Source organism: Pezoporus occidentalis, unplaced genomic scaffold (assembly GCF_034315485.1).
Source record: "Pezoporus occidentalis ecotype Australia unplaced genomic scaffold, CSIRO_AGI_Poc_V1 ctg65, whole genome shotgun sequence".
Lineage (NCBI taxonomy): Eukaryota > Metazoa > Chordata > Aves > Psittaciformes > Psittacidae > Pezoporus > Pezoporus occidentalis.
The window spans coordinates 506,963-519,997 of record NW_026915998.1 but is presented as its reverse complement, the minus strand read 5'-3'; the positions used below and the strand labels follow the sequence as shown (position 1 = coordinate 519,997).

At 43.3% G+C, this 13,035-nt stretch overlaps 1 protein-coding gene across 1 annotated transcript; it reads right to left on the bottom strand.

Moving 5' to 3' along the window:
* Positions 1 to 1,925: 1,925 nt before the first annotated feature.
* On the bottom strand, positions 1,926 to 11,257 carry ZC4H2 (zinc finger C4H2-type containing). The gene is made up of 5 exons (XM_062640485.1): positions 11,040 to 11,257; positions 6,651 to 6,822; positions 5,257 to 5,429; positions 4,407 to 4,569; positions 1,926 to 3,314 (listed from the first exon to the last, which is right to left on the bottom strand). The coding sequence occupies exons 1-5, from the start codon at positions 11,090 to 11,092 to the stop codon at positions 3,201 to 3,203; spliced, it is 675 nt and encodes a 224-aa protein (XP_062496469.1). The 5' UTR covers positions 11,093 to 11,257; the 3' UTR covers positions 1,926 to 3,200.
* Positions 11,258 to 13,035: the final 1,778 nt, after the last annotated feature.

The window sequence follows — 13,035 nt, the reverse complement described above, 5'->3', positions numbered from 1 at the left end:
CTACCCCCAGAATCCCTTCATACATAGTACTGATTTTGTGTCCTTGAAAAAGTTAGAATCATAGAATATCCTGAGTTGTAAGGGACACATAAGGAACATCAAGTCCAACTCCTGCTCCTTAAATGATTAGCTAACACTAAACCATATGACTAAAAGCATTGTCCAGATGCCCCTTGAACTGTGACAGGTCAGTGCCAGGACCACTTCATAGAATCATAGAATAGTTTGTGTTGGAAAGGACCTTAAGATCATCTATTTCCAACCCCCCTGCCATGGGCAGGGACACCTCACACTAACCCAGGTCACCCAAGGCTCTGTCCAACCTGGTCTTGAACACTACCTGGGATGGAGCATTCACAACCTCCCTGGGCAACCCATTCCAGTGCCTCACCATCCTAACAGGAAAGAACTTCTTCCTTATATCCAATCTAAATTTCTCCTGTTTAAGTTTTAACCTGTTACCCCTTGTCCTATCACTACAGTCCCTAATGAAGAGTCCCTCCACAGCATCCCTATTGCCCCCCTTCAGATACTGGAAGGCTGCTCTGAGGTCTCCACGCAGCCTTCTCTTCTCCAGGCTGAACAGCCCCAACTTTCTGTTCCAGTGACTGACCACCAGCAGTTCCTCGTAAGTCTTGCCCTCAAGACCCTTTACCATCTTGCTTTCCTTCCTCTGGACACACTCTAATAGTTTCCTGTTCTTCTTACACTAAGGTGTGCAAAACTGCCCAGTACTTGAGGCTGCACCAGTGCAGTGCAGAGAGGGACAATCATCTCCTTCAACCGACTCAATGCACCCCAGGATATGGTTGACCCTTTTGGCTGCCAGGGCACACTGTTGCCTCATATTCAGTTAGACTCATGCTCAGCAACACAGGCTATTCATATGGCAGAACTTGCTAAAGGATATGAAAACAAATTTGTAAACACGAGAACATGGTTGATACAAACAGTCATGTCATAGTCATAGGTTTTTCTTTTCCTTTAAAAAAAAGCAAACCTTGTTAAACACGAGGGCACAAGAGATTAGTTTACAAAAGTAAAAATACAAAATCGCCATACTAAAGTAGCAAATGGTGCATCCTTCAGTTCAGAGCTCTAGAGATCTCTTAAGAAAAAAAGAACCTGGCAAAGTAACAGTGAAGTGAGAGCCGCTGCAACTAACCCTATCTATTTCAGAACTGTAAGTTCAAGTCTCTACACATATATCCTCTATTCACACAACTTCACTGCAGACCGTTCATCCATTCTCCACTGTCACCACTTCTTGACAATGAAGTGATCAATACCATAAAGTTTATGTACAACTGTTGAAGTATGCTGCTCTCATGCATTCACCCTGGGTGAGTCCATATGCTGTCCTTTAAGTCTGTGTGCATTTTCCCTGAAACTCATCAGGAATTGCTTGAAACAGGGCACACAGCATGTGGCTGCTGTGACATTTAAAAGCAGAATCTAGTATTTGCGTAGGAAACATGTATAAGGATAGTTAGCACACTGCTGCCACTTGGAGCATGAGATCAAACTATCTTCCATTATTGCTATCTCAGAGACTGAATTCCAGTAATTCAGCCAGTAGAATTTGCTCTTCGCATATTTTCAGGGGCACATGGTCATGTTCTGCCTCTGATGTTGACAGGTGTTTACTGGCTATACATGAAACAGTAAAATGAGAGACCACCACCTGAACTTGGCATGAATTATAGGACTATATTCAATAAAAAAACTCATATGTATTGTGGCAGAGTTAGGAAATTAATGGCAACATATGTAATTTGCCCAGTAAAACTGGTTTATCTGGGTTTGTAGAGATTTGGATTTGGCAGAGTTCTGACAGGAGACTTGCAGCTTCCCTGTTCTTCAGGCAAAGTCCTCAATATAACCATTCAAGAAGAATGTAAACAGGCAGTCCATGCCTCCTGAAGTCAGTGAAAAGAATATTTCATGCTTGAGATCAATTTGGACAACAAAGGTGGTGACAAAACTGGGATTAGAAATGAGTGAATTTTAAGCCCTGGCTCTGTAGCTGGGCCACTGCCACCCTCCCCATTGAAGGAACTGATGATACATGAGGTGAAACAAAAGGAAGACATGGATACAGGGAGTGGTCTAGAGGACCCTTTAGTCAGGGTTCTTTTGGCACATGTACTGAGCAAGAAAAAAAACTGGGCTGCAATAAAGCTTACTTGAAAATGCCCTATTCAAAGACACAAAAGTAGTAAGCTTTGGTTGAGGGAGGACAATGGCACCAAAGCCAGGCAGTTGACATTGTTCCTGGTGCATGTTACTGAGCTTCCCTGTGCTCCAGTGGAGGACATGTCTGCCAAGGGAGATTTTGGCTGTGGAAACTAGGAATAGAAGATGTGAGAATGGCTGATGTTGCAGTCTGTGTACGTATCTCATACATGTTTCCTAGAGAAGCACAAGGAGCTGGTTGGCCATAGAGCCTGGAAGGACCACTAATACAGTTCAGTTGATCCTTGTTCTTAAGTTAATCGGTCTTCTGACTGCTGAAAATAATACCATATTAAGATGTTAAAGCATCACAAATTACATCATTCTTAGAATTTCATACACAGCCAGCAACTTGGTCCCACTTCCAAATTTTAAGTCAAGTTGGAGGGAATGGTACAATCAAATTCCAAGAAATCAAAACTGACGCGTGCATTAATGCACTGATTTCCTTTATAACCAATTTCTATTTCCCCCTGAACATTTCCTGTATAAAAAGAGCTCTACTGGATGCCCAAACCTATGCAGTCTTACTAGCTTGGAAAACAACTTGTTCTTTAGTGAAACAAACAGTTATTTTAGCACTTTGAATAGTCTCAATCTTGTAGTAACATTTGTTTTTAAAAAGAGAACATAAAAGCATCTGTGGTCATCACATCTGGCCAATAGGAAGAGCCTTGCAGTTGGGATACTTGCATAAGAATTCGACTTCATTTAGGAGTCCAAAAGATGGAATGGTTGAAATGTTAAACCGTAGCACCAGTAATACTTAACTTTCCTAAAACCAAATCCTAAGGACCGGAAGGAAATTAAGACAGAACAGGGACATTGTGCTTACATTGCATTAAATAGAAAACAAGGGGTCGGTCATACGTGAGACTGCACGTCAGTAAAGTCTGGCCACATCTGCAGTTCTGCTGGAAGGGTTCTGGAATGGGTCATGCGTTTGCTTGTCAGTCTTCTGGGTTTCATTCATCCTGTTTCCTCTTGGGCTTTTTGGGATTCCGAGAGCGGCTCTTCGCTTTGCAGAGGGGACAGATGGGTGCGTTCCGATGAATTTGTTGGTGACACGATAAACACGCCTGAAATGCGACATTGCAGCTCTTGTTATACAAACATTCAAGTGGTGGTACCCAGGTTATTCAGTATCACATTCCAAGTTACAGAACACACAGAAATAACTAAGGCCTCTTGCCTCCAAAGGCAAACCAGTGCTACATTCTATACAGTGCAAGTCTTTGGATTGTACAGTAACTTTAGACCAACTAAAACACTGTTTTAGTTAGTATTTTATTGACTTGAAACTGCAACTCAGCAGATGCGTGGTTCAGGTATGTATCAATCACTTTAACATTGAATTCTATTTTGTGTTAAAAGTGTCATAAAGATGTTTACAACTGTGCCAACTGTGGTGTCACAGAATTCAAGGCAGGAGCGAGTGATTAGATGAATTACACATATTTAATGCAAGATGTAGAACTCTGCCCTTTTGCTCCATACTAAGCCGTTTAACTTCCATCAGCATATTACTTTCAGAAAGGCTTTTTAATGGTGTGAGTCCAGACACTAAATACAGAACTATGGAGTGTACCTATGTCAGTCTGCCTCCTTAGTCAGTGAATCTTTGGAACTTGGGTGGGATGAATATCCCTGTGGAATTACTGAGCTCTTTTTACTGCCTGCAGGAGCTGAGTAAAATTGTCACGTAAGTGCCTGTGGTTGGGTTAAATTAACTGATACTGATTTGAAGATCCCAAGAGGTGCAGAAACAATCACCTTTTCTGGTAATTTGTACCATCAGTAAGTACTCTCCCTCATAAAATGTGTGTTGCTCTAATATGAACCTCTTTGGAATTAACTCCCAGCTATCAGTTGTTCTTTTGCCCAGCCCTTTTTTCTGTCGTGCCTGTCTCCCACATGAAACAAGAGGAGTCGGAATTGACCACATCCTTGCAGATGGAGACTCTTAGGTCATAAAGGAGTCAAATAATACAGAGCCTTGTCCTTAACCCTTCATGACTGGTGCTACTACTTAAAGTCTACTGGGGTTGATTTTTGATTTGGACCACTGCAGGAGAAACCACAATCAGGACACGTCATTTTTCCTTTTTATAAATTGATAACTTTATAAACATAAGATAGAAGTGAAACCCCGGCGCATTCCCTGTCCTGACCTTCATTGGAGGTGGCTGTTGTCTGAAAGTTGCTGTCTGTCTGGTATCTTGTTTCCTGGCCACTTGCAGCTGCTGGGCAGCCGCTGCAGCTGCAGCCAGAGACTCTGGGATGGGAGGCTCCTGTGGTTCTGTCTGCCATTCTGCCTTCTGCTTTTCAAAGTAGCTAGACAAAAGAAAACCAAATGAAAAATATACCCACCTTCTGGAGTATTTCATTAGTTTGTAAAGGATATTTTCTGTAAAATACAATGGATCATGTTTCCCTATCATCTTCCTCCACTACAGACAAATTGCCTACACTTAGATACCACTTGGACTAGTTCATAAATAGAACTGATGGTATTTTCCTCTGCATTTCTACACTTCAGCCAGATTCCAGATTTTCAGCTTCTAAGGTATGGTGATGTACACCTGAATATAAACCTAATAGGATGGCGATTAGACAACATACATATTTAATCTTTGACAGATTTAGATGCACCTCTGCCAAACTTAGTCTTTATATTTTATTCTGTTAAAAGGAATAACTTTTATATGCAATATATTAAGACATTCTTTGTAGTATCAAGGTGCTTGGAATGGAAAACAGCATTTCTTCAGAAATGCAAAGGATACCTTGAAAACTGTATCTGTGAAAATGATGCCAAGTGTGCTGGGTGTTAAGAGAAATGGCACTTTCTTAAAACATCCCTTGCATTTAAAACTGATCTGGAAAACAAAGGACACTGTTCTCTGAATAGTACCTAATTCTGACATCCTCCCCCATCTACTAACACAAGTTAAATGACAAAATAACCAGTAGAATCAAGAGAAGATCTAAAGCCAGATAATGTTTGCTTTGGACACTTACTCAAGGGACAGTTTCTCTTCCTCCTCACACAGATCTGGCAGCCTCTGCAACCCCAGAGTCATCCGCAAAGCATCTACGTGCTCCTTGAGGGGTTTGTACTCCTCATGCAGGCGACGAGTAGATTCCAGGAGCTTGTTGAGGTCGTTCTCAGACTGCTTGATAGTATTCTCCATCTGAAACAGGAGCATGGTTTTAAAGAACCCTTCCTTTACCAGCTCTCTTAGCAAGAGACTGCACCAGAAAGAACAGATTTTTCTCACTCAATTTGGAAGAAACTGGAGACAATGCAGTAGTAAAACAAAAAGTAAAGATATCAGGAGGATGAAAACTGGGCTAGGAAGAAGCAATTCAAAGTGACATGTGAGATGCATTTTCATTTAAGAAAGGTGCACTCAACCTATATGTCCTTCTGATCAACATTAAAAACAGGTAGGCTGCAGGCAAGTCAGCAAGTGAGGAGCTATAGAAAACTCTCAGGGGACATTAAAAAGAAATTAGAATAATTTTCTGTATTTCTCAGATACCTGAATGCCAATGGGTAGAAGCTAACAAACAAGCTAAGGAAAGGTTTCTGCTTCTCCTACTGCAGTAAAGCAGAGAAAAAGACAATGTGACAAGAAAAGAGGGGGGAATGAAACAGAGACTGAGGTTGTGCAGCTGGGATGGGGAACAGGCTGTTCAAGCGATAAATAAATGCAGTCTGCACATCCAGTATGTATCTTGTACTTGCTTACAATGTGAGAGCTTTTTTCATCTGGTGCTAAGCTTGGATACCTTCAGAGCAAGAAACCACTGTAGAGCCATGTGAGTGCCCTAACATGACATAAAACCTGCTGGTCATTTAGTCCCTCTAATTGGCCAGTCTTACTTGTTTATAAACTGGATTTCTCTTATTTGTATTCATTCCCTTCAGGCTGCTGCTTAATGTTTGGTGGTTCCGCTCAGTGATGCAGGTCAGTTCTCACTAAGAATTTAATGAATATCTATTTTACCAAAATCTCTTTTTCTTCCAAACCCCTCCAATCGGAAGTCCCACCTAGCTGCCAAAGGTTCTCTATTCTGAGGTGCTAAATAAGGAAAGACTAAGAGAGTAACAGTTTTCTATGGACCTGACAGAGTGATGTTACTGTGCCTACTGGTAAAGCTGTAGCTACAGTGGACTTGGTTATCTATCCTCTTGGTGCACATGCTAATATGCCACCATTACAAAACAACTCAGTCAGGGGAAAAAAACAATTATCCTGAGCTAAATAGACTTTGCCCGCTCTGTAGGATCCCAGGATGAGGCTGTGGAGTCCAGATTATTGAGCCAGTGATGTACACAATTCCATGACCTGTGGAGTGATTCATCTACAACTCTTAGTCAGGTTGTCCACAGCTGGACTGTCGCATACCACATTAATATCAGCGTGGATCAGCCGCAGCTCCTCCACGTGGGCCATCTTCTCTTGCAGCAGCAGGTCCATTTCCTGCTTGTATTCTTTCAGGTGCCTCTCCTCAGACTCCAGGGCTTCAAATTCTGCTTTCAGTCGCGCCTTTATTTTTTCCATCTGCAAAGTCTTATTCCTGGATCCCAGTGACAGGTAAAAATACAGAGAGACAACAGTTAAGTCACTGCAATGTATTTTGTGAGGTGCCACTTTATATGTGAATAGATGGGAGAAGGTAACAGCAGTAATAGACAAGGGCGAGACTAATCATCTTTGAGAAAAGATGAGGTGTTACAAGCACTTTCTGCGGAGCTTTTCAGTGCTATTAGAATTCTTACATCGAGTTCTGAAATTAACAGAATGTTGTCAGGCTTTAACAGGTGCTGTACATTCAGAGAATTGGTACCAACAGGAGTTCTACTGCATCAATTATCTCGGATTAAACCGAAACAGAGAGATCCAGAAAATCTGGGAGGTTTAGCACAGGATTCTGAGAAATGCAAAATGAATTGGGTGTGATTGGAGGTGATTACAATGTCACTTACACTGACTAAAGCTATGTGGAAGGTAATTTGAACTGCTAAAATACTAGCTTCAATGTCAGTTTAAAGAAAATTCTAGAGCAGTTACGTATCAGAGTAGTGAAAACTCAAATGACACTGGCCATCAATATCCCACCTGCAAGCAGCTCTGCGTTCTCTTGGTTCTTTGCCAAGATTTAGTACCTGTCACATTTGTAAATGTTTCTGCCCATATCCTGCAATTCTGATTATCTCTTTCATTTGTGCAAATCCCTGATTCCATAGCACAAAGGTTGAGATGCAGCCCTTATCTCTCTCTTCAAAGCTAGTAATTAAGGAGTGTGAGTTTCAGTCATCAGACAGTTTAAGCAGGAGTGTGATTCCAGGCTCATCCAAGCTGTTGAAAAGAACAAACTGTTCTTGTTCCTGTGATGTAGTTAATGAAGAGGCCTTATTTTTCTTGTCTGGAAGTTAGAATATGATACTGGGTAACCAATGTGTCAACAACACTTCAGTGTTTCTAACAGGGGGCTGCAATGTCACATTTCAGGCATGTAATCAAGAGTTCCAGGACTCCTTGCTTTACTTTGTGTGAAACAAGCAAGCATATAGCATTCCTTTTTAGTTGCCTAGCACAAATAGATCCATATTGATTTCCAAGAGCACTACTGAATAACAGAGTAGACTTCCTACAGGCATGATGGAAGAGGGAGGTGGGGAAGAAGAGGTTTCCACTCATATTTAAATAGCCTATTCCCATCCCAATGTAACATGGGGTAAGTTTGATTCAATTTCATTGTAAGCAGTAAAGCTGACTATAGAATGCAGTCTGTAGATTATAGGAAACTGCCTATCAGATTAGCAATGAAATCCTAGCAGAGGGATTTCACCCTTATCCTAGAACTGGGCGTGTAACTTCCATTCCCACTAGGCCCCGACTTGCTCCCATAGAAGCAAGCAACACAGGTCTGAGGTTTTTAATGGAAGCAGAAGGCACTGTTTCTAGAAAAGGGGATTCCTAAACCTCTGTGGGGCATCTGTTCCTGTTACAAACTGTTTTCATACCCAGTCCCCAATGGCTCCTTCTGAAACTGCTTCATATCATACTTGCTCTGAAAAATCCTTATCTCACCATTATAGTAAAAACCAGCTGATGGAATAGTAAGTCAGTTAGTAAAAGTTTTATGAAGGGAGTGCAGAAGAAGCCTGGAAAGCAGATGGAATACAAGTCTGTAGCTGCAACATTGTGATCTTTAATGTCATTGGCAGTGTTCTGTCATGTACTAGACAATGGCATATACTAGCCTGATTGTAAATACAGGACATAAACCAGTAAAAGAGATCCTCTCTACCTTCCATTTCAAATGTAGCAATATCCCACTAAGAAGAACCATCCAGCCACCTACACTTGTTTTCCTCATGTCTCATTGTTCCCATTTATTTAAAACATTTATTTAGTAATGGAAACTTTGATTACTGAAATATTTGTCCCCAGTTTCCTCCCTGTTTCTCGTCTCTGTATTTGTGGCATGCATTCACCTAAGAGAGTGCAAATCAATCAGTTTCCTCACTGTTATGAGTCACTGTCTGCCACGCTCTGCCAGATTGCTCCCCACCAAATGAGTTGCAGGGGTTTATTTCAGTCCAAATGATTAACTTTTGATACTAGGAAAGAAAAAGGAGTTACAACTCCTCCTGTTAGCACAAGGCAATATCCAGTTATGTTTTAAAACAGAAACTCTGATTTCTAGACTGCTAATGAATTCTGCCGTTGTATTCTTTTCCCTTCTGTTTAAGTTCTTACACTGCATTGGTGAGAGTAGTCCCTAAGTGCATCCCAGCAGGGCATTAAGCAGTGAAATGAGCATCTGCCATCGGTAAGTTCACTCTCATTCTTTACCTCCTCCCAGTCAGAACACTGAGGGCCAGTCTTTAGGTATTGGCTTAAGTTTATGACTGAGGTTATTTCTGTGGGACTACACAATGCATATAAATAAGCACGTGCAGATATGTTTGGATTGTGGGCACATACAAATGCTTACTGACAGCAGTATTGCATTGACTACAAATGTATGTATGTATAGATATAGAAATGGATATAGATACAGGTCTTCAAAATCAGATTCCAGAATGCCTTCAAAAACCCTGCTGAGCTGCCTTTAATAAGTGATAAGAGATCAACTACAGGAAGGGGTAATTTCTCTGATTTTGATTGTGAGGGCTTTTTCCCTTTCTGCCTGTAGGATAATCATGGAATGCAGATGAAAGTGAAGCCTGCTAAATCTATCAAAGGTGTGCCTGTAAATAAGAAACTCTCCTGTTCATTTTGAGGTAAATGCTTCATTGAATGCAAGCTCCTTTTGAAGAATTTGGGGATGAAAAAATAGATTTATTTGATCAGATTTTGTTAAAGGCAACTCAAACTTGACATCAGTGTCGCAAGAACTGACTTTTTGACTATTTGTTTTTAACTTTAAAATATATTCTAGAAACTTTCATTGTACACCAAAGCCGGGAATGTCCCTTTTATAGTACCTCATGCTACAAACCGATAGCAGAAATGTCTTAGTTGCAGTTTATGTATCACGTTTGAATATATTACCAGAAAACTGAATGCACCATAGATTTCCAAACACAGGACACCACTCTCTCTGAAAAGATAATTTCATGAGATATTTATGTGAACTGTTACAATAATTGGACCACAAACTGCAGTAGCCCATACGCAGATCCGTATTTTAAATCAGAGCCTGCCTAACGGTTGAGTACGAACTCATTGCGCTTGCTCTGCCAGGCATGTGTTGTCCCAGCTCTTTCTAAATAGCTTTGAGATGTTAGACACACAAATGCTTTTCCTTGATCTTTATTCCCCTTTGTGGTATGCCGTGAGGAAGGCTGAGGCCCATACCCTGCTTCCTAATTCACCTCTTTGGTGGGTAAAATGTGCTGCTTAGGGATGCTGCTACCAGCCAGCAGTCTCTGCGCCTACCTGCACACGCTGCCAGTGGCACAGCCTCTCTCCCCCATAGCCCCTCGCTAGCTGCCATGTCCCAAAACACTCCTCATGTGGGGTGACCCACAGCCTGCGCGCCCTGCACCTCCCGGCTGCATCCAAACCCGCTGCCCTCACTTCCTTTGTAACGTGTTTTGGCTCCTGGATGTGTAGATGCCTGCCGAACACAGGCAGCTCAGGCCTTACCCCGAGCACCAGTGCCCTGAGCCCTACCTAAAGCTAAGCCACAGGCCGGGCCGTGCATCGGGCCCCTCTTTGAACGCACCGTGCGAGAGCCACCACCAGCCCCATGCCCCCCGCAGGCCACGGCCCCAGCGCAACGCTGAACCGGTCTCCGTCGCCCTCCCGCTCCCGACACCGGCCGCCCTCGGTTCTCGGCTTTCGGTGCCGTGCTCTGCTTTTCGTGCCATCCCCTTCCTTTCCCCTCCCTTTCCCAGGGAGTGCGTGGGGCAGAACAATCGATTTATGCCAGGGCGCCTCTGGGACAAGAAATGATAATTCAAAGGGCTTTGGAAAGCACATCGCGGCCCGACACCACTCCCCCGGCTGCGCGGGGTGCTGCGTCCTTCCCACCCTACACTCCTCCTGTTAGCACTCGGGTCCAGTGCTCTGGGAACGCACGGCCGCTGCCGCCCTTTCCCAGCAGCAGAGGCTCCTTCCCTACTTAGGTAAATGTATGCTCAGCTCCTACCACGAAGCCCAGCGGTGCTTTTCTTTCCCTCGGTAGCACAATAGCTACTTTCAGATCGATGCAACTCCTCTGCTCCCCCGAGGAAAAAGCTGCTTCATCTAAACTGATGCGGCACAAAGCAGACATACCTGATCTCCTTGATGCTCTCGAGTTTGCACATAATCTCTTGCTCATCTGCCATGCTCTTCACTCCCGATTTAAACCTCCCGTGAAATGTACAAAATGCCGGGTGGGGGGGGTGGGGGGGGTGGGGGGAGAAAGAAAAAACATACAATAGACACAATGTAGTCACCCCCTCCTGGCATATGGGCTCTGAGCCTGTGCGGTGGGTTCTAGTGGGAGCTCTGGGACTTGGAGTCCAGCCGCCTACTGCTGCCGAGGCAGATAGGCAGCAGAAAGACTACAGCACCCACAATGCAGAGCAGAGCTTTCCTGCCCTTCTTCCTGCAACTACACTTTAAATCAGTTTGTCACACCTCCTCGTTATGTCAGAGGTGGTTGGGAGTACAAAAATTGGTTTTAAACTGACAGAAGGGAGACTTAGATGAGGCATTAGGGAGAAATTCTCCCTTGTGAGGGTGCTGAGGTGCTGGCACAGGGTGCCCAGAGAAGCTGTGGCTGCCCCATCCCTGGCAGTGTTCAGGCCAGGTTGGACAGGGCTTGGAGCAACTTGCACTAGTGGCAGGTGTCCCTGCCCGTGGCAGGGGGTTGGAACTGAATGAGCTTTAAGGTCCTTTCCAACCCAAACCATTCCATGATATGATTCTATGATAGCAGGAGGTTTCCTCCTGAAATCTGTGCAAAGTTTTGCATTTCATTAAAATGGTTGACTATGATTCAATATGATGAGACTGTTGAATGAGTTCACAATTTTGATTAAAAATGACACAAAGGCATGCTGTAGCCATTATTACTACAGCGCAGTTTGCTACTAGGTGCTCTGAGTAATGTGGCTGTGTCTGGAGTTCAGAAAAGATGTATTTTGTTCGTTAGGTTTTCCTTTCTTTATTTCTGATACTATACAAAGCACTTGTAACTATGGAAAAGAAAGCCAGAACACAAATAGAACTGCTGGATTGAGGAAAGTGGCCACTTGGTCTTTCTGTTATTTTCCTTTGGTCTCTGTAATGTGCTAAGCACTGTGGTTTAATTTATGAAGATAACAGTTATATCTCAGAAGATCTCTTCCAGGATCTGCCCTAAGGCACCTAAATCCATGGTCCTTCACCTGTATGCTCAGTAAAACCCTGGGGTTTACCAGCTCTGATGGTCATGCTGGGCTGAAGGGCCAGCACATTAAAATGGAAGTTAAGCTCAAGGTCTAGGCAGTCAGTAAGGACACTGGATTCTGCAAATGCAGACTTCTGTGTGTTACAAATGTACAACCAGCAGTTCCATAGTCGTAGTGGCTATAGCAGACCACTCATCAGTGGGTAATGGGAGGCTGATGAAAACAGAATTCTGGAATGTGTTTATTCTGGAATGTAACAGAGATGTTATCTGGAAGGCACTGGAAATACTTTAACTGCTACTCAGCACTGATCAAACTTGCTGGGGTCATGTTAAAAATGGACAGAATGCAGAGGAGAGCAATGGTGAATGTTTTGGGGAATGCGACAGACACTGAATGCAAGACAGCGTGGACATACTTGCATGGCATGTGGTAGATCTGCTTGAGTTGGGCTTATGGTCATAGAACTGAGTATCTTGAACCAGTTGCATCTGCAGTTGCAGACTAAAGGGCAAGTGGTGCCCCTCGTGTGAATATCTGTGCCTGGGAAGCTGGCAAACTGGAGTGTGAGGTAATAAGCAGCCAGTGTGAGCTGTTGGGGTGGAGGAACTGAGGCAGCAAATGTCTTATCAGTTGGAATTTTGTTTTCCTACACAAATGACATTGAGTGATCAATGTCCTGTAATGCAGATTAGCCCCTGTGCCAGGCAGTGAGGAGCTGGAACTCCCCAGAGATGCAGTTCGTCCTGCTTTCACTCAGTGGAAACAAATGATCCGGGAAATCAGGTCAGTCATAAAAACTTTCAGCACTCAAGGATGACATCAGGGCCAGTGCATTGCAGCTTTCTGCTCATTTTCCCCTGATAATAACAGCCTTACTCATCTTCAAAAAT